This window comes from Borostomias antarcticus (assembly GCF_949987555.1).
Source record: "Borostomias antarcticus genome assembly, chromosome: 17".
NCBI lineage: Eukaryota > Metazoa > Chordata > Actinopteri > Stomiiformes > Stomiidae > Borostomias > Borostomias antarcticus.
In genome coordinates this window covers 16406648-16426959 of record NC_140250.1, presented here as the reverse complement: position 1 = coordinate 16426959, position 20312 = coordinate 16406648, and the positions used below count along the sequence as shown (strand labels likewise).

At 46.2% G+C, this 20312-nt stretch overlaps 1 protein-coding gene across 1 annotated transcript in view; it reads right to left on the bottom strand.

Annotated features, from left to right (window-relative positions):
- dnah7 (dynein, axonemal, heavy chain 7) overlaps positions 1–20312 on the bottom strand; it is a gene marked incomplete at both ends in the record, with an annotated part of 109454 nt that overhangs the window by 48350 nt on the left and 40792 nt on the right. Inside the window, 11 exons of the mRNA XM_084452028.1 lie at positions 376–621; positions 1413–2039; positions 2976–3195; positions 5858–5984; positions 6228–6396; positions 7473–7628; positions 10277–10474; positions 11040–11261; positions 12901–13032; positions 13994–14170; positions 18020–18202. Of these exons, the coding sequence (XP_084308154.1) occupies positions 376–621; positions 1413–2039; positions 2976–3195; positions 5858–5984; positions 6228–6396; positions 7473–7628; positions 10277–10474; positions 11040–11261; positions 12901–13032; positions 13994–14170; positions 18020–18202 (2457 nt within the window). The remainder of the gene's footprint in view (positions 1–375; positions 622–1412; positions 2040–2975; positions 3196–5857; positions 5985–6227; positions 6397–7472; positions 7629–10276; positions 10475–11039; positions 11262–12900; positions 13033–13993; positions 14171–18019; positions 18203–20312) is intronic.

Sequence of the window (20312 nt, the reverse complement as noted above, 5' to 3'; positions counted from 1 at the left end):
AAGGTTAAATAAATAAAAACTGTACAGTAGAAGCAGACCTGGAACCAGTCGTTGGTGCAGCTCTACCTAGTTAAATAAAGGTTAAATAAATAAAAAACTGTAGAGGCAGACCTGGAACCAGTCGATGGTGCAGTTCTACCTGGTTAAATAAAGGTTAAATGTACAGTAGAAGCAGACCTGGAACCAGTCGGTGGTGCAGCTCTACCTGGTTAAATAAAGGTTAAATGTACAGTAGAAGCAGACCTGGAACCAGTCGATGGTGCAGCTCTACCTGGTTAAATAAAGGTTAAATGTACAGTAGAAGCAGACCTGGAACCAGTCGATGGTGCAGCTCTACCTGGTTAAATAAAGGTTAAATGTACAGTAGAAGCAGACCTGGAACCAGTCGATGGTGCAGCAGTTGACGAGGGCGGGGAAGCGGCGCAGGCGGCTGCGGAAGGTGTCCCCGATGGGGCTCATGGCCAGAACCACATGCAGCTGGGCCCGGCAGCGCTCCAGGAACATGTTGAACAGCGCCAGCAGGCTGCCGTCCGTCTGCTTGTCCCGCTCCCGTTGCCGGTCCAGCACGCGCATGCGCTCGCAGATCTCCTGCTTCTCGTCCACCGCAAACAGGTTGGGCACCTGAGGGACGCCAGGAGGACAAGATAATAATAATAATAATAATAATATGAATATTCATATCAATAATAATAATAATAACAATAATAATCCCAGTCTCAGGGCGGACACTCTAACCACAAGCCACTGAGCTGGTCACTGAGTGACGACACAAGACAGCATAATGGCAGAGACCCGTTGTGGCAGCTGTGCTGTAGCGGTTGGAACTGTGTAAGTTCTTTTTACCCATGGCTCTCTGCTTTCTGTCTCCACACCTCTGCTTTTCTGCATTCTCTATGAGCCTGTTCTGCTAAGTGCTCACTGTGCTTTGTTATATGATTCACTTAAATATCATATTAGAGACTACAGGGATAGCTAACACATAATGGCCTACCATGTAGGCAACTTCTCTGTAACTATTTATGCACTCTACTGTTAGTCATGTCTCTCTTATGAAGTATCTAGCCCATGTTTACTGCTCTGTATAGTTCTTAGCCAATAGACAAACATTTTCCAGGAGCTTGCTCGATCGTCTCGTTGAGAGAGGTCAGGGAAGAATTTTTACAGCTCACTTTTCTGGCCCCCGGCTGTTTTTTTGCTTCTCTGTGGAATATGTAGGGGTGGGACATATGCCCCCCCTCACATTGCTCTCTGTAAAGGGCATAATGTTGCCTCTGTGTATGAAATGCGCTATACAAATAAAGTTTGATTTGATTTGATCTCTGCTACTGTGACATTTTCTTTCACCCTTGATATCAATATAACCAACATGTCTGTCTGTGATTGTATTTCTGCCTGGCTGTCCATCCACCCACCTCTCCGGTGTTGAGCAGGTTACTGACATCTTCCAGGAAGGACTCCATCTTGATCTGTGTGTCGGTGAAAAGGAAGACTCCGTGCGTGTCGCCCTGCGTCGACTTCCTCATGATCAGCTTCAGGTCGTCGCGCCACTCCGTCATCCCGTAGCTCTTCGAGATCTCCACCTGGAAAAGCTCCGCCTCCGCCATGTGGGCGGCCAATCGCGTGAGCGACTGCCGCCCGCTCCCGCCCACTCCCACCAGCAGGGCGTGGCCTCGTGGCTGCTTGAGCACGCGGGAGATCCGGCACACGTGCTCGATGGCGAAGCGGAACAGCACCAGGTTCATGACGGCCTTGCTGACGGCGTTGTACTCGTCCAGGTGCGCCTCCACCACTCGCCGGAGCCCGTCCAGGTCGTTGACCTCGCGGTAGTTGCGGTCTTCCCCCTTGGGGTCGTGGAAGTCGCAGAACATGAGGCTGCGGAGGTCGTCCTCGGTGACGCGGCCGTCCCGGTCGTGGTCCAGGTGGCGGAACAGCTGGTGGAAGTCCTCGTTCAGGTGGGTCCTGGAGACCTCCTGCAGGTGGCTCACCATCCAGGCCCGGTCAGAGTCGTGGACCAGGCGGTCGTAGTAGACCCTCTGGACCTGAGGGGGCCGGAGGGGGGAGAGAAGTCAATAGTATGAAGGCAAGGCCAGTTTATTTGTAGCACATTTCAGCAACAAGGCAATTCAAAGTGCTTTACATGAGACATTAAAAGTGCAAGAAACACATAAAAGATCAAATAAAATGAAATGTAAAAAAGGACATTTAAAACAAAATGCAGGATAAATAAAATACAGGAATAAAAATTACAGTGCAGTGTATGAATGAATAATTATTTGATTTAATAAAAAGCAGCGGCAAAAAGAAAAGTCTGAAAAGAACTGACTAACTCTCCTTTCGCATTCCTGCAGCTCTCAACATGGCCAGACTAATAGTGATTTTCACATTTTTTAAATAATTTTAAACTCGTTTTGGAATAACTGCTTTACAGTATTACGACAAACTGACTTTCTTGACTTGCAAAATAATGTTTTAAATTGACAAACATATGTGTATGGTCAGGGCACAATTCAAACGGGATCAAGAAATGATTTGTTAATCTCCATTCACTAGCGTACATATTTATTCTGAATCAATCAATCAATCAATCAATACTTTATTTATATAGGAGATTTCCTGCAAATTGCAACGCAATGTGCTTTACAGAAACACGACATGAAACAATAACAGACAATACAAAACAACAACAGACAATACAAGAGGTGTTTAAAAGGCAAGGTCTTATGGGACGGCTCTTCCTGCCTCCGCTCAGACGCTCTATTCATGAGCTCAGCCGCTCTATTCATGAGCTCAGACGCCCTATTCATGAGCTCAGACGCTCTATTTATGAGCTCAGCCGCTCTATTCATGAGCTCAGACGCCCTATTCATGAGCTCAGACGCTCTATTCATGAGCTCAGATGCTCTATTGATGCCAGAGTTGAGAGTGAAGAAAAGAACATGCAGATTTTTTCCCAAGTCCAAGAGAAAGCCCCATACCTCGTGGACCCAGAGGCGCTTGATGTCGTTGGGCTGCTCCGCGGTCTCGGGGCGGGACAGGCAGATGCCCTGGACGACCCGGGAGAAGTCTCTCAGGTTGAACAGGTAGTGGGACTTGGCCGGAGTGGGCAGCAGGTTCTTGGTGGCCTCTTGGTACACCGACATGGTGCCGTTGATGATCTGGGACGTCAGGGCGGCAAATGGCTTGGGGAAGGCAAACCTGGAGAGCAGAAGCAGGTGGGAATTAGGGTTGCAAATTTCAAGGAATTTCATTAATCGATAACTGTAAACCTTAACAAACAATAGTGGATTAATTCATAAGAACGTCCCGCGCTGGACTGCGTTTTGCTGGCTTCATTTTTGTGTCTTCTTCCGCTGTATCTTTGAAATTTCCCAGCATCCCAATTAGCCTTCACTACATGGCGTGGCGCCCTCATGTGCAGTCAGACCTTAAATCATGATTACATTTCACACAACTCCCGTTGATAACGTTCGTTCCCAAAAAAAAGTTATGTTCCATTAACAAGCAATTAATCGAGTAACCAAATCTTACTCGAGTAAATTCTTAGCAGCAATTAATCGATAGTCGATTAACTACTTGTTTTAGAAAGAAGATGCACTTGTGAGTTCTGGCAAGTAGTAGTACATTGGCTCTTCCTACGTTAAATGCAATTATTGTTAGTCGCTTTAGATAAAAGTGTCTGCTAAATGACTGTAATGTAATGAAATGTAATGTAACTATTAACATCCCTAGTGGGAATGTTTGATATCAGTGAAACTAGGCAACGCGTGGTGAATTCAGTGTGCAGAATCCATCTTTCTGTTCTACTCTTGTGTTTTACCTACTTTCAACAAATTGTTGATATCTTATAACAGCGCCTTAGTAGTTCATTCCACATTTTGAGTGATCTACTGTTGTTCATCACAGTACAGTATTCCCCTGACGTGCCTGATGGTTTGTTACTCAGAACCATCTGGGCAGTCGTCTTTGGAAACTGTTTTGAAAAGCGCAGGCACTTTCAAAAATACTTGGTAGGTGATTGGATGAGCCATCTATCACAGGCTGACCTCTCACCTAAACCACGCCCGTAGCTGCCGGTAGTTGCTCATAGCACGCTGACTGGTCCGAGTAAATTCTGATCTGAGCGCAAACCTATGAATGTTGATTGGCGCCCCTGTGCTGCATGTCCTCCTCTCTCTCTCTCTCTCTCTCTCTCTCTCTCTCTCTCTCTCTCTCTTTCTCTCTCTCTCTCTCTCTCTCTCTCTCTCAGGATGGTCTCTTAAGGCTGGTCTCTCTTAGTCTGTGTTCATTTCCCTCCCCACAGGCCTGTGTTGACAGGTATGACCAGAATGGTACATGTACTGCAGCTCTGTTAAGCAATATAAAGACAATCTGCAAAATATGCTGCTGCTGAAACCTTGGGCAAAAAATCTTAATAAGCTGCGTCTCCAAAAAGGCTTCAGCATAAAATAGAATCCATTTAGTTTCTTTCAAAAAACAAAGCTTATCCTAGCAATAATCCATAATTAACTGTCTACTTGCTGTAAAAACTGTTTGCTCGAGCCAGTACAAAAATACAATGAATATAATAAGCGTTTTAAGCTTGACTTGCAGATTGCCAGGCATTAGTATTACTGTAGCTTATGAGAGCTATGAAACTGGCGTGGTGCTGTCTTGCTATTAAAGACCTTTGGGTCTTTACCACGGGAGGGTTTAGATAAACCCACAGGGCCTGGAGATTGGGCTCACTAGCTACCCTCCCATGTTGGACACCTAATGTACCATGACAAAAGCGTTCTCATTTGCAGTTCACACTAAAATGTAATCGTCTTGGAGGTTTGCTAAGTTTGTAGACAAAGCAGCTATTAAAGTGTGAAATCTCAGAATTAGAGAATGCTGAACTCACCCCAGATTGAGGCTGCCTCGAGGGCCACGTCTAGAATCAACTTTTCTTATTTTTTATAAATTTAAATTTAATCCATTACATTCCCTTTGATCCGTTAGAAAGGAAGGAAATGGAGTCTTTAATTGTCATACAGCTGACACACCAATACACACATGCAATTGGCGACACATGAACACACACGCACACACACACACACACACACACTTTTAGTGGTCACTGATGAGATGGGTTCTCTGACTTTGCCCTATCCGTGCTGTCCTTCCTCCAAGGTCAGCCAGGACAGGGGGGGCCTGCAGAGGTCAGGGGTCGCGCCCGGGGGTCAACCCCTGGTGCTGTGTCCACTCTAGTCAGGGACGGACAGGGTCCAACAGCTCTAATGCTCCATATGGAACATGACAGCTCAATGGGCTTTATGTAGGGCTGGGTATCGAGTCGAATTTCAAGAATCGATTCGATTCCGATTCACAAGGTTTGGAATCGATTATCACGATTCAATTCGATTCGATTCGGTTCAATATCGATTTTTAGCTGTAACCTTAATTACATGACTGCCAAGTTATGCAACACATCAATACTAGGGCTGGGTATTGATACTGATTTCCAAAAATTAATGAATGAATGAATCATTGAATGAATTAATGAACTATTCATTCCTTCATTAAATAAAAGATCGATTTTGGGATTCATGAATCGATTTGAATCATTTGATTAATCGATTTTTTAAACCCAGCTATATAAACCCAGTTATATGCACAACTCCAGTACTTCCCTAAATTAGACATGCTTCTCTATTTCCTGCCCTACACTATTGGATGAAGTGATTAATCAGGTGTGCCTGACTGCAGCACAATGATCAGGATTCAGGATCTAAATAATCATTTCATCCAATAGTGTAGGACAGGAAATAGAGAAGCATGTCTAATTTCAGGAAGTACTGGAGTTGTGCATATAGCCCATTGAAAAGCGGTGCTATACCGTATGGTGAGGTGCCAGTCCAGGATCCTGGAGAAGATGGTGTACATGGTCCTCTCATCAAAATCGTTGATGGTCACCATGTTGAAGTGGCGCAAGTAGCGAGGTGTGATTGGGTTCCTCCCACCACCTGAGACGCACAAGGAAAGGACCGTTGAAATACTGTGAAGAAGCACAGGCTACTTACTTGGCCTTTGTGCTTAAGGATGCGCCATTCGGTGCATGTGTATAGTTACTGTACATCTTTTCACAAACAACCATCATCATCATCATCATCATTCATCATCATCATCATCATCGTCGTTCATCATCATCATCATAATCCCTTCTACTACCCAGCCCAACTGAGGGTGGGTGAGAGCTGAGGACTGACCGGGCGGTCCCATGGCGCACATGATCTGGACGTCCACCAGCCTGATGATGGAGCAGTCCCTGGTGTCGTACCAGTTGCCGTGGTCCAGCCACTGGCGCAGCAGCTCCACGGGGGGCTGGGCGCCGTACGTCTCCCTGGCCGGCATGTTCACGTCGTCCACAAACACCACCTGACAGGACAGGGACAAGAGACTGGCTCTCTATGGGTCTCAAACACCACCTGACAGGACTAGGGATGAGACGGTATACCGTAAAACCGTGAACAGCGGTATAAAATGTCCATGGTATTAGAACCGTGACATTCCCTGTATTTACAGTATTACGTTTACGGTATTACACAATAATGCGCTGCTGAAACTTCACATTTCAAGTTGCTTGCAACAGTTAATTTTGTAATTTTATATGAGCTTGCTATTAATAAACTGAGCTTAATTACAATAGTGTGTATTTTCCATCATGTGTTGCACTGTAGTTCCTTCAAAGTAAAATACTTTTTTATGTGTGTTGGGGAGGTGAAATGCCGTATACTGTGAAATACCGTAAACCGTATACTATTATTATCATAATTGGTATTGTATTTCATATCGTTGGAAAGCCTGATTAGTCACCTTTACAACGAGGTACAACTTGTAAGGATCGTGCATTTGTGGAATGAGCAACACAGCTAAACGTGTGGGTAGAGCCCCCCAAAAAATGTGCCAATGTGACTAATCAGGCTTTCCAACTTTCCAACTGGGCGGCTGTAGCTCAGTTGGTAGAGCGGGTCGTTCAATGATCGAAGGGTCAGTGGTTCGAATCCCAGCTCCGACTGTCCACATGTCAAAGTGTCCTTGAGCAAGACACCTAACCCCAAATTGCTCCCAATGAGCAGGTTAGCACCTTGCATGGCAGCTACCGCCATGGGTGTGTGAATGGGTGAATGAGAGGCCATTGTAAAGCGCTTTGAGTGCCGCTAAGGTGGAAAAGCGCTATATAAGTGCAGTCCATTTACCATTTATAAAATACAATACCAAATGGAATTATTAAAGGGGAGGACCGAAATAATGTTTCCGAACTATTTTTGAGGAGTTCATTTCCCATGTTGCATTGTCACTCCTGGGGAGGGGTCACACATCACCAGTGTGGGTTGCCTTTCGTCTGTCTGTCTCCCAAACTAACAGAGCGACATCGGGCTCCATCCTTCCCTGTTTTCATCCCAGTCTGAGTCTATGTCTCTGTCTACAGTCCAGGAGCACAGTCCTCCTACCGTCCTCTTCCCCATGGGCGGCCCGTACACTCCTTTACGCCTCTTGTCCAGTTTGGACATGATGATGTTCTGGGTCTGAGCAGCCGTGGTCTGAGCTGAGAAGTTGATGAGCAGAGGGCTGTACACATCCTTCCCGAGGTGGTTCAACAGGAAGTCCTGCGGAAGAGACATGGAGGAGTTGGTCAAGTTGCAAGACGTCATGTTGGTGGTGAACAGCACTTGTCGGACTTAAAACGTTCTACTAGAAGATGTACTGTATGAGAGCGATAGACGCATTTCTACCAGAACTGGCTCAATAAGTAGCCTTGCTTGACACCTGAGGAATTCCCTGAGCTTATAAGTTGGCCATAGCTCTGCGGGCTGATCAAGTACTTCTGACATGCATACAGTCCAATAAGGGTTCTGACACAGTCGACCACACAAAAAAGCTTGAGGAGGAGACGATCAGATCGACGGCATCTCAATTAAAATGCTTTAAAAGGCAAATATGTTGTCTTTTGATAACATAATAGCGGAAACAGAAGTGTACGGCACTACTATCACAACTTTGCTGTTTCCTGTGATAGTCCATGACCAGTTCCTTTCAGGGCATGTTAAGAAGAGAAAGGAAAATAAAACTCGACAGAGAGAGATTTGCTTGAACCTTTTAATTACAGGTGCACTTCTTCCTCACTTAACCAAGCGTTTTTCCCAATTTAACATTCGTGATCTGACTTGGCATCTGGAAAGCGATTACACTCAATGGCTTCAAATCCTTTGAAATTAAAGCACAGATAAAATGATTATTTGCACCCGCGGTCCGGACAGACAGTTCTGATGGGCATTGAGTTCTTTGAGAAAAACAAACACTCAAAGAGGGTTGTGAAAGCTGCGCTATCAAATAAAATCACTTTAATGATAAGGTGAAAAACAAGTCAGTGAATAAGATTAGGCTATTAAGTGAAGAAATCACAAATTAAAGAGTTGAGTTGAAATTGGCAGATCAGAGTGGATATGTTTACTAAGTTGGAACAACAATAGTAGCTGTCGTGTGCTGTAATGAACTGGATATTATTATGTTAGCAGAAAGTTATCAATATTTAGGACTAATGTACAGTAGTCTTTCTCCAGGCTGAAATATTATGTTGAATCACTGAGTAATTGAATATATGCTCAAATTAATGCAAAATGCTAATGATGGACCCGTTTTGGATACATGTATTTCATCTTTAGCTGTCATTTATCAGCTGTAACTGTGCGTGTGTGCGTACGTGCGTGTGCGTGTGTGTGTATGCATTAGTCTGTGTATGAGTATATCTACTGTACCTGTGCATGTGTGAGTCTGTCTGTCTGTCTGGATGTGTAGTACAGTAATGTGCATGTGTTTGTGCACGACCACAAGTATCTACACATCTGTAAACTCACTGTGTGTGTGTGTGTGTGTGTGTGTGTGTGTGTGTGTGCGCGTGTGTGTGTGTGTGTGTGTGTGTGTGTGTGTAACGAGCTAGATAACGGAGGGGGGCTGTTAGCGTGATGGATCGGTGACGCAGCATAGGCCCGGCTCCCTCTCCCCCTCCGAGCCCAAAATAGTAGGCGCAGCCTGCGTGTGTCTGGCTCCGGGCGGGGCAGGGTGTCTGGCAGCGGAGAGGGCGGCGTGGCGGCGCCGGCGGGTTCGGTCTCTGCCGCTGGGCGGCGCCCGCTGTCGGGCTGAGGCCTGGGGCTCGTTTATCACGCCGCCGCGCTCCGCCGGGCACTGTGTGTGTGTGTGCGCGCATGTGTGTGTGTACTGTATGTGTGCGTTCTGCTCTGCCAGACAGAGACACAGCTGGGTCAGATGAGGGGAGAAGGAGAGACCGGTGAGCTGATCCTCACCGGCGTGGTGTCTAAAGGAGCTCGGAGCTGATGTTTCTACAGGAGGACCAGCTGAGCGCTGAACTGTAAGTAGCTGAGGTCTGGAGCGAGGGAGCTACTGTCGGCCTACGTAGAGGGAGGCTATCATGAGATACCTCCAGGAATGTCTAGGCTTTGTTGCATGGAACTGTGCAGTTTATGGCAATGGTTTGCCTCTTGTGCTGTGTAAACCTAAGAGCATCCCAGTGAATACCCCACCAACTGCTATCAGTTCCTAATCTTGAACTGAATTTCTCGGCAACCGATTAATCAAACTGAGGCTCTTGGACTTTCATGTCTTATGGACCCTGGAGGCCAGATAGGAGTTTGCAATCAGATGCTTATCAAACTCATCCAATGATTCACAGAAGCCCCGTTTCTACTGTGGGCTTAACCTAGTGCTTGAACTTAGTTCCAGGGCTTCTGAGGGTGTGCTGGGCTTAAACAGGGCTTTGCCAGGAACTCAAGCCCCACTACGAGCCCTTGTGAATGAAATTTCAGTCACACTAATGTTACCCACACCATTTGTTCTTTTCTGTTTTCCTACCTGACTACTGTTCTAACTTTGTAGTTTGTTCCCCTAGAATCAGTCTGTTAAAACTACAATTTGGTTCTGTGTTAAATCACTTCCCTGTCCTCTTCATCCTGAAACTGCATGTCACTTCCTTTCTCACGTTATAAGGTATCACTCCCGAGCCAGAAACACTACTGACTGGGGAAGCACTTCCTGTTTTCAGAGTCCGCTTTGCAAACCGTAAACATCAGAATAAACCTATTGTCCTTGTTTGAAACCAGCTTGACCGACCACTCAGCGTGTTCTTTGAAATCTAAACTAAACCAAGTAAGATTTTTCATTCATACCCTCTTCAACAGTCAGGGCCTCAGCACTGCCCTACAATCACGCGTCATTACGCGGTGTGTAGTGAGCTACTCACTATGATGTAGACGCTCTTGCCGGTGCCGGTGGGTCCGATGAATATGGTGGGCTTGTGGTGGGTGACGAGCAGCTCCATCAGAGCGGTGTAGCGCAGCGTGTTCTCTGTGGGAACGATGATCTCGTTGAACTGCACGTCCCTGGGGATAGGGGGCGCTTCCTTCAGCGCGTCCGTCCACGCCTCCCACCTCCCTGGGCCCTGAGGAAGAAGAGAGAGAGAGGGAGAGAGAGAGAGAGGGAGAGAGAGAGAGAGAGAGAGAGAGAGAAAGGGAGAGAGAGAGAGGGAGAGAGAGAGAGAGAGAGAGAGAGAGAGGGAGAGAGAGGGAGAGAGAAAGAGAGAGAGAGAGAAAGGCCCTGGTTTGAATACTCTTTGTCATGTCATGTACAGCATGTGAACGTTTCCCTGTGTGGAATAAGGCTGCTGTGCACTAGTTGAATTTTGCTGTTTTGTTGGTGAAATCAAAAGGTCCGCTTGATGCTCTGTTCTAACATGAGAAACATGAGTGCGTGAAAGCCCTGTGCTCTTAGACACAGCTGCTACCAATCTGGTCTGGACCAAGATGGTCATATTTCTGAGCCCCTAGGAAAACTGAATTGTAAAATGTATGATGTTACTGAATCAGGGTCATTCTCTGAGTGGAGCATACGGTCTAATAATCCCCAATGCACTTTTCGCTTGATCACACTTTTAAGTAGTGTTTGGTCCTAGAAAAGCATTATGTATGTATTGCTAATGTACTAATATTGTCCTTGCTGGCTCTCACCTCCTTTATGAAGCGATACTGGTAGAGGGTGCCCTCTGTGGGCAGGGACACGGTCAGCTGCTTGGCGGGGGGTTCGACGGTGTCCAGGATGCCATGGCGCACCCGCGTCTCCTCGGTCAGAGAGCCCTCCAGCAGCTCCCGTACCAGGGCGTCCAGCTTGGCCCGACCGGACTCATCACAGCTGGCCCCCACTGACCACACCAGGCTGAAGACAAAGATGCCCTGGAACAAGATCGAGGGCAAAGTTCAATTCATTCTCTAGTGCTGGATGTGAGAGGCGTATCTCAAATACTTCAAAATATACAGTTTGAGACAATACTTGACAATACTTTGTAAATGTTTCCTGAGCTGAAAGTATTGACCAATAGGCTACTTGCTGTCCACTTTATGAGAATTTTTTATGAGAAATTAAAATGATTGAGCACAAAATCTTAGATACTAAAAAACATACACCAAAACCAAAAAACTCATTAGTTGACTTATGAAAAGTATTGTGAAAACAAAAAACATGACATAAATGTATCTGTATAAATTTCTTAGCTAAGAAAAATCATATCACAGAGGAAGGAAATCATTGTCAGTTTGCTTCACACACACACACACACACACACACACACACACACACACACACACACACACACACACACAAAACCTCCAGTCAAATGAAGTGTTGGAAATCGAGGCCCTACTGTAAAGTAGACAGCGCTGGAGGAACACCATCGACAGACAGAGCCACAGGGATAATAGCGCTGCGATGACCAGATAGAAATCAATGGGAATGCATGTGGCTGAAATGTGTCTGATCTGTGGAGGCAGACCCGATTAAGGCCTTTTTACAGGGAAAAATGTGAGCACAGAAATTAACTGAGAGGTTCCATTTTGCCAATAGAGGTGAATATCGAGGGCATATGTGGGTTTGCAGAGGCGCATAAAGATCCCATTGGGTATTTGTGGGTATTACCTTTTGTTCTCACCTAGCTGTCTAACTTGGAGTTGAGACTGAAAAAACACTTACAGCGTACTCTGTGAGTTGCGGAAAGGGGTTTAAAATTAGCTTATTGAAAGCTGTATACACAATATCAATAGCCACACAAACTTTTGTTTCCACTGAAGACTCCCTTTTGGGTTGTTGAGGTGCTATTGGCTATTTGTCAGACTGAACTGTCAGGAGCTTGCTTTTCTACCTGGCTTTCTGCTCTGGGACCTGGGGTTTTTCTGCCTTAGGACCCGGGGTTTTTCTGCCCTGGGATCTGGGGTTTTTCTGCCCTGGGACCTGGGGTTTTTCTGCCCTGGGACCTGGGGTTTATCTGTTCTGAGACCTGGAGTTTTTCTGCCCTGGGACCTGGGGTTTTTCTGCCCTGGGACCTGGGGTTTATCTGTTCTGGGACCTGGGATTTTTCTGTTCTGGGACCTGGGGTTTTTCTGCTCTGGGACCTGGGATTTTTCTGTTCTGGGACCTGGGATTTTTCTGTTCTGGGACCTGGGGTTTTTCTGCTCTGGGACCTGGGGTTTTTCTGCTCTGGGACCTGGGGTTTTTCTGCTCTGGGACCTGGGGTTTTTCCTGCTCTGGGACCTGGGGTTTTTCTGCCCTGGGACCTGGGGTTTATCTGTTCTGGGACCTGGGATTTTTCTGTTCTGGGACCTGGGGTTCTTCTGCTCTGGGACCTGGGGTTTATCTGTTCTGGGACCTGGGATTTTTCTGCCCTGGGACCAGGGTTCTTCTGCTCTGGGACCTGGGGTTTTTCCTGTTCTGGGACCTGGGGTTTTTCTGCCCTGGGACCGGGGTTTTTTCTGCCCAGGGACCCCGGGGTTCTTCTGCCCTGGGACCCCGGGGTTCTTCCCTCAGCCTCTTCCCTCTCACCTCCAGCCAGGAGCAGACATCTCTCTCGCTCATGCTCTTCACCCGAGCCTCGTCCCTGAACTCGTCCATCATGCAGTCCATCAGGTTCATGAGAGAGTTCACCAGGTTGGTGTCGGACGTTGGGGACAGTTCCTGCAACAGTTGCACAGCCCGTGATTTCGATATTCAACGTTTGTTTTTCAAAAGATCGAGCATAATTTCCGATGTTTAAAATATATCCATCAATCAAATAACATCAGGAAGCATTGAAACAATAAAAACACCTAGAAGACACATGATCTTCTAGATCTAAGTCTGGAGATAGGATACAGCATTCTGAATAACAACATGTTTGTAGTTCATACACAGAATATGCAGAACTCTGATTATCTCCGTTTCTACAGTATATGTGACTGCCACTAGAGGTTTGGTCCTGATGTCTGCCAAGGTCATTTTTTCAGTTTTTTACAGATAATGAAAGTGTAAATTGTAAGCTTTCAGATGATGTGCCATGCATTGAAATCTGCAAATATTTGAATAAACGTCTGTGAATGTTGGTACACCTGAATTCACTAAGCAGAGAAAAAGGGCTTCAAAGATTCAGAGCTGTTCACACTTCTCACAGCCAGGTAATGGGTGGGAACAGTAGCCGGTTAACCCCGAACCAAACCCCTCCCCCACAGGACTAGCTGTCTCTGTCAGTGGCTGTAACTAGGGCTGGGTATCGAGTCGAATTTCAAGAATCGATTCGATTCCGATTCACAAGGTTCAGAATCGATTATCACGATTCAATTCGATTCGATTCAATATTGATTCGGTTAGTGTTACTAACCTGTAACACTTAATTACACGACTGCCAAGTTATGCAACACATCAATACTAGGGCTGGGTATCGATACTGATTTCCAAAAATGAATGGATGAATGAATGAATGAATCATTGAATGAATTAATGAACTATTCATACCTCCATTTATTAATTCATTCATTAAATAAAAGATCGATTTTGGGATTCATGAATCGATTCTGAATCATTTGATTCAGAATCGATTCTGAATCGATTTTTTAAACCCAGGCCTAGCTGTAACATATGATGTTATTCCTCTGGCTCCTACCTTGGTGGCTTTGCGTATCAGCTGCAGGCAGGCTGGCAGCATCCTGTCAAAGAGGCCGGTGATGAGGCCTTTGTGCATGGCGCTGACCGCGGAGGGGAGGGTGTTGAGCCAGGAGAGCATGAGAGGCCGCCAGCCCAGCATGTGGGGCTCCATGTAGATCATCCCACAGCGAGACACCTGTCAAAGGGGACGCGCAGGTATTCACACGCAGACCTGTTCACAGACTGGCGCGCCGACAGGCTTTCATGCACACAAGTACACGCGCCCACGGCCAATGCCTGAACATTCAGCCGGGATGATGAATGCTGTAAACCAGGGGTCTCAAACTCAAATTGGCTTGGGGCCACTGCTGGTATCGTCAACTCATAGGAGGGCCACTTCAATGTCAACTTCAACTACTACTAACTATAAGAAAGTGCAATATTTCTGAAAATGTCATTTTTCATTTCCATAACTAGACTCACAACTCAGTCTCTAAATGTTGCAAGACTATTCCATAACTAACATTTTCATCATACAAATTCAAACCGGTTTCCATTCATTTTAATATATTTTAACATATAAGTTAGTGCTGCAAATCATTTTTCCTGACTTTTATTTTATCTTGAATAGCCTACATTTGTACTTTATTCTGTTTTAGCTGCAAGATGCATCACTACCGTAAGCCTGCCCTGGACCTGTACTTGCATTTATTAAAGTTCAAGTTTGTTTCCATTTCTTACCAGACACTTGAATACATTTGTAGGCTACTGCTCTATTTCTTGCCAGACACTTATCTTGAAAGACTGCTGAGACATTAGCCCTCTCAGCTGTGTGGCTCGTTTTTTCCTCTGGTCTCCTTATGACACTCCATGTTTAGTAATGGATAGCTCTTGACATTATATTCCTTTAGAACGGCGACTTTGTTCTTGCATATCAAGCAGGTAGCATTTCCATTGGACACCACAAAAAATACTGCAATGTCCATATTTCTTGAAACTGTCTGTGTTCTTAACGTTAGTTAACCATGAAAACAGCCTCTCGGTGGCGAGCTGCATTCCGTTCATAGTTCATAGTGGTGTGTGGATTGATTGCACCTGTGACTGTATGCAGCGTTCACCTCACGCGCTGCGCACAATAATCAGCATTCCGCCCCACGTTTGAGCGACTTGAATTTACATTGTAGGCCTGCCTGCTGGCGCCGTTTACAATAAATTATTTTGCGGGCCAGATTATATTATATTTCTGACATCATGTCGCGGGCCGGTTGGAGTGTTGTGGCGGGCCGCAAATGGCCCGCGGGCCGCGAGTTTGAGACCCCTGCTGTAAACCCTTTGCCCAATTGGCCATGCGATTTTACAAGAACAAAGCACTTCATGGAAATATGCACTTGTCAATACCGCAGCTGTTATGAGACTTTCATAATGTAGATGTTGAAGTGTGTAGTGGAGGCGTACAGTTGGATGCTTCTGACAAGCATGTATAATGTGTGTGTGTACCTGTGTGTGTGTGTGTGTGTGTGTGTGTGTGTGTGTGTGTGCGCCCAGGTGCTCATTCTAGTTAGCGAGACCAGAGTGTAAGGGTTTGGCTCCTACAGTAGCTATTGGCAGGGCCTCTTTCTGGCACCTAATCAGAATCCTTTAAGTCCCATGATGATCTCTGGGAGAAAGAGATTTGAGGAAGAGAGTAGAGAAGGAGAGATAAGAGTACAAACAGAGCAGGAGAAAGATCTGTGGAGAGGAGAAAGCTTTGAGCGAGAGAGACAAGATGGAGGACGGAGCAGGAGGACATCCAGAAGGGAGAGGGGGGGGGGGGGGGGGGAAGAGAGAGACAGAAAAGCCGGAGGGCAAGAAGAAGGAGAAAATAAAAGTGAAAGATCCACAGAGTAGAGGAACCACATTCCAGGTAAAATCAAATCAAATCAAAACAAGTCTGACGGCGTCGCCTTCGAGAGTGGGTCCGGAGGGAAGCGAAGGAGGAGAGAGTTTGATGTCCAGGGGCGTCTGGGAGAGACTCCGGGGCCCCCGCTCTGTGTCGTGATGCCAGCCGGGCCCTTTGCTTCTCATCACAACACGCTGCCAACGCCTGTGTTCAATCACTCCTTCCTTAATCTGGTTGCAGGCACGGTTCTCGTTAACCCAATCTTCACGGAGCTGTGGCTTCTCAACAAGAAAAGGACGACTACTGCGGGAGACATATCTAGTCTTGCTCCAACGGCGTCTTTGCGGCGTAATCATGTTTTTTGGGGAAAGCAATTGCGTTCGGGGTTTCTTGACCCTTTCGGTTTCTTTGAGTTACCTTCAAAGACCTAGAAAGAGACAGTAGAGCCTGCATCTGGGCATTGCGAGGCAGCAGTCCAAATAATTTCATCGCAGTGTCAAATTCTGAGATCAAGGGAGCCTGTGCTACACATGAAGGGAGCCTAGGTTTTTTTCAGGGCTGGAGAAAAAAAAGGGCTGACTTGATAGGAAAAACTCCTGACACTTGTTAGAACTAGGAACATGCTGTACCAGGCACTCAACTAGGCTATGAGGTGCAGACACTATTCAATCACTTGTCTCTTTTACACACCACTATTAAATACCCCAGAACTCGTCGTGCAAGTGCATCAGGGAAGATTAGAGTGGACATCAGGGTATCATTATACCTCTTCACAATAATAGCTGACTGAAAGAGGGAGAGAGGGAGAGAGGGAGAGAGAGAGAGAGAGAGAGAGGGATAGAGAAAGAGAGGGAGAGAAAGAGGGAGAAAGAGGGGGAGAGAGACGGGGGATAGAGAGAGAGAGAGGGAGAGAAAGAGGGAGAGAGAAAGAGAGATGAGGGGGAGAGAGAGAGAGAGGGGGGCAGGGCGAGAAAGAGGGAGAGAGAGGGGAGAGGGAGAGAAAGAGGGAGAGAGGAAGAGAGGGAGAGAGAGAGGGGGGAGAGAGAGGTGGGAGGCATTGGTGCCCATGTGTGAGTACCACTGATCTCCCATGTTTGTAATTGTAACCGTAATAACGAGCCAAGAGGATTGGCTCTCCTTCTGCCTTCTTCCAGTTCGAAGGACTCTCAGAAGAACGTTACATGATGACATTGTCTTGATGACAGAGTGAGCGACTTGATCTCTTGCTTAAACGTGGGTTCATGTAGGCAGGGCTGAAAATTAACTTTTTGGCTCACGGTCACCTGCCAAGGGGGCTGTAGATGAAAAAATCTACCGGATATATTTTTTTCAGATAGCCTTCCGAAATCTAGTTGCCAATTGGAAATTTTACCTGCATTTGGACAGTGGCAGGTGTTAATTGTCAGCCCTGCATGTAGGTTATGGAAATACAACAAAGCTAGTGAGGGCAGATTTCAAAGTGATACCGACTGCATGAACACTTGTAGATTAACAGTAGCAAAAGAAACATTCTGACCAGATATAAACAAAAACAGTTTGTCAACAAATCACATTGTCTTACATAATACTGTAGCTGAATCCCAATCTGAGTGCGCAAACCACCCTTGCAGCCCCTCGCACTGCGGGCTGAGGCCTGAGCACCTAATTGACGTCAGCTGGAAGGGCCAGAGAGTGCAGGGCCGTGAATTATATGGGACAGCACTTCCAGCGGAGTGCCAACGATTCCCAAGCCAGTTTAGCTCAATGCCCCTCCCACTTCGTTTTCATTGGCTGCTGCGTCCCTCCGACGCAGAGGCTGCTCTGACGCGCTCCTCAGCTCTCCGCTCGGCTCTGCAAATTGACCGACTGACATCTGTTTTAATTCAATATGAGACGAGGTGGACTGTGGGTATTTTCTACTCCTAAGTCTGCGAAATTGCGGACTTTCGGTAAGTGCGGTTAAAGTGCGCAAAATGGCGGCAGTGGTGCACTTGTGAACCTAGCAATTCTGTTTTGGGACTACCCTGAGCCCTTGTGGACTTAGCGGGAACGCGCATGTAAGGCCACAAGGCCGCGAGTGCTCTGCACTTTCGCCTAAGTGCGCGATTTGGGATTCAGCTTGTGTGTATATACTTGTTGTGTCGCAATCAACCTCCTCCCCGACAGAACTACAACTCCCAGTCTTACGGTGGCGGGCGAGGCCACCTCCAGGTCCATGGGCTCGAAGATGAGGCTCATCTGCGGGGACATCTGGATGATCTCTCCACTCATCAGACACAGCTTCTTGTTGTCGTCCAAAACGGTGTTCATGTTCTCTATCCACACGGCGTCCACCGGCCCGTCCAAGATCAACCACTTCCTATCCGGGCTCTGCAGGTACAGAGGGACAGAAGATCAACCACTTCCTGTCTGGGCTCTGCAGGTACAGAGGGACAGAAGATCAACCACTTCCTGTCTGGGCTCTGCAGGTACAGAGGGACAGAAGATCAACCACTTCCTGTCTGGGCTCTGCAGGTACAGAGGGACAGAAGATCAACCACTTCCTGTCTGCAGGTACGGAGGGAGAGTTGTTCGCCACACAGGAATGTTAACTTTTGAAGTGCCTCTACAGGTACATCTAGATTGTGTGTGTGAGTATTCATTCATCAGCCATCTCAACATGTTCAAGGGGACAGTTGTAGTACATCTTCCACTGCTAATTAAAACCGACTGTTTATCTTATCCTAGACCTTACCACAGGACTCCAAGCTAGAAAGGATACAATATGCTAGAGTACTAAAAATAACAACATGCAAACTGTTTAAGTCAGTGATAAGATATGCTAGAGTACACCTACTAAAAACAACAACAACATTCAAACTGTTTAAGTCAGTGATAAGATATGCTAGAGTACCCATACTAAACATAACAACAACATGCAAACTGCAGTCAGAATATCTCATGTTTATAACATAACGACGTGCAAATGCAAATTTCAGTACAGCTCACCTCACCTCACCCCCACCGAATTGAGTATTGGAGTTTATCTGTAACAAGCATAATCTTGGAGCCGGCAGCAGCATGAGCACCGTACATTACGTGACAAATAAAGGAATCTTGAATCTTGTCTATATAATTGCATGCAGTGCTCGTTAAATGGATGACATTAGCACCTGCATACTCATAATGGAGGATACAGCACCATAAGAGCCCATGCTCTGGAGAGGTGGCTATCAGGAGAGGGACTTTCAATTGATTTGTTTTGCATAAACAAGTGGTGATGCAACGGCTACAGCCATCTGGCACTGGAGAGAGAGAATGTGTAGTGGAAAGAGAGAGAGAGAGAGAGAGAGAGAGAGAGAGAGAGAGAGGATGTGTAGTGGAAAGAGAGAGAGAGAGAGAGAGAGAGAGAGAGAGAGAGAGAGAGAGAGGATGTGTAGTGGAAAGAGAGAGAGAGAGAGAGAGAGAGGATGTGTAGTGGAAAGAGAGAGAGCGAGAGGATGTGTAGTGGAAAGAGAGAGAAAGAGAGAGAGGATGTGTAGTGGAAAGAGAGAGAGAGACAGGATGTGTAGTGAAAAGAGAGAGAGAGAGAGAGAGAGGATGTGTAGTGGAAAGAGAGAGAGAGAGAGGATGTGTAGTGGAAAGAAAGAGAGAGAAAGAGAGAGAGGATGTGTAGTGGAAAGAGAGAGAGAGAGAGAGAGAGAGAGAGGATGTGTAGTGAAAAGAGAGAGAGAGAGAGAGAGAGAGAGAGAGAGAGGATGTGTAGTGGAAAGAGAGAGAGAGAGAGAGAGAGAGAGGATGTGTGGTGGAGAGAGAGAGAGAGAGAGAGAGAGAGAGGATGTGTAGTGGAAAGAGAGAGAGAGAGGATGTGTAGTGGAAAGAGAGAGAGAGAGAGGATGTGTAGTGGAAAGAGAGAGAGAGAGAGAGAGAGAGAGAGAGAGGATGTGTAGTGGAAAGAGAGAGAGAGAGAGAGAGAGAGAGAGAGAGAGAGAGAGAGAGAGGATGTATAGTAGAAAGAGAGAGAGAGAGAGAGAGAGAGAGAGAGAGAGAGAGAGGATGTGTAGTGGAAAGAGAGAGAGAGGGAGAGAATGTGTAGTGGAAAGAGAGAGAGGATGTGTAGTGGAAAGAGGTATGTGAAAGGACCTTGTTTTAGCAGCGGAATCATAGCAACAGGGCGCTGTGTGTGTGTGTGTGTGTGTGTGTGTGCGCCAGCACTGGTGAATTCAAGTGCTAAAGCAAATCTGGATTTTACTTGATTCGCTTGCAGTAAATCTAAGGATATAACAATCGCCTCAATTTATAAACTGACAAAACAAATTTTCGCCTCTGACAGAAGTTTCAAAACATCAATTTCAAAAAGAAACAATTTACGAAAATAACAATGTTATTTTGCGACGGAAACCAATAAGGCGTCATGACTACTCTACACTACCTGTCAATTATTGTGGACTGAGAATGTGGTTCAGAATCGAATCTGCCTTTTTGATTTGGATGTCTTTTT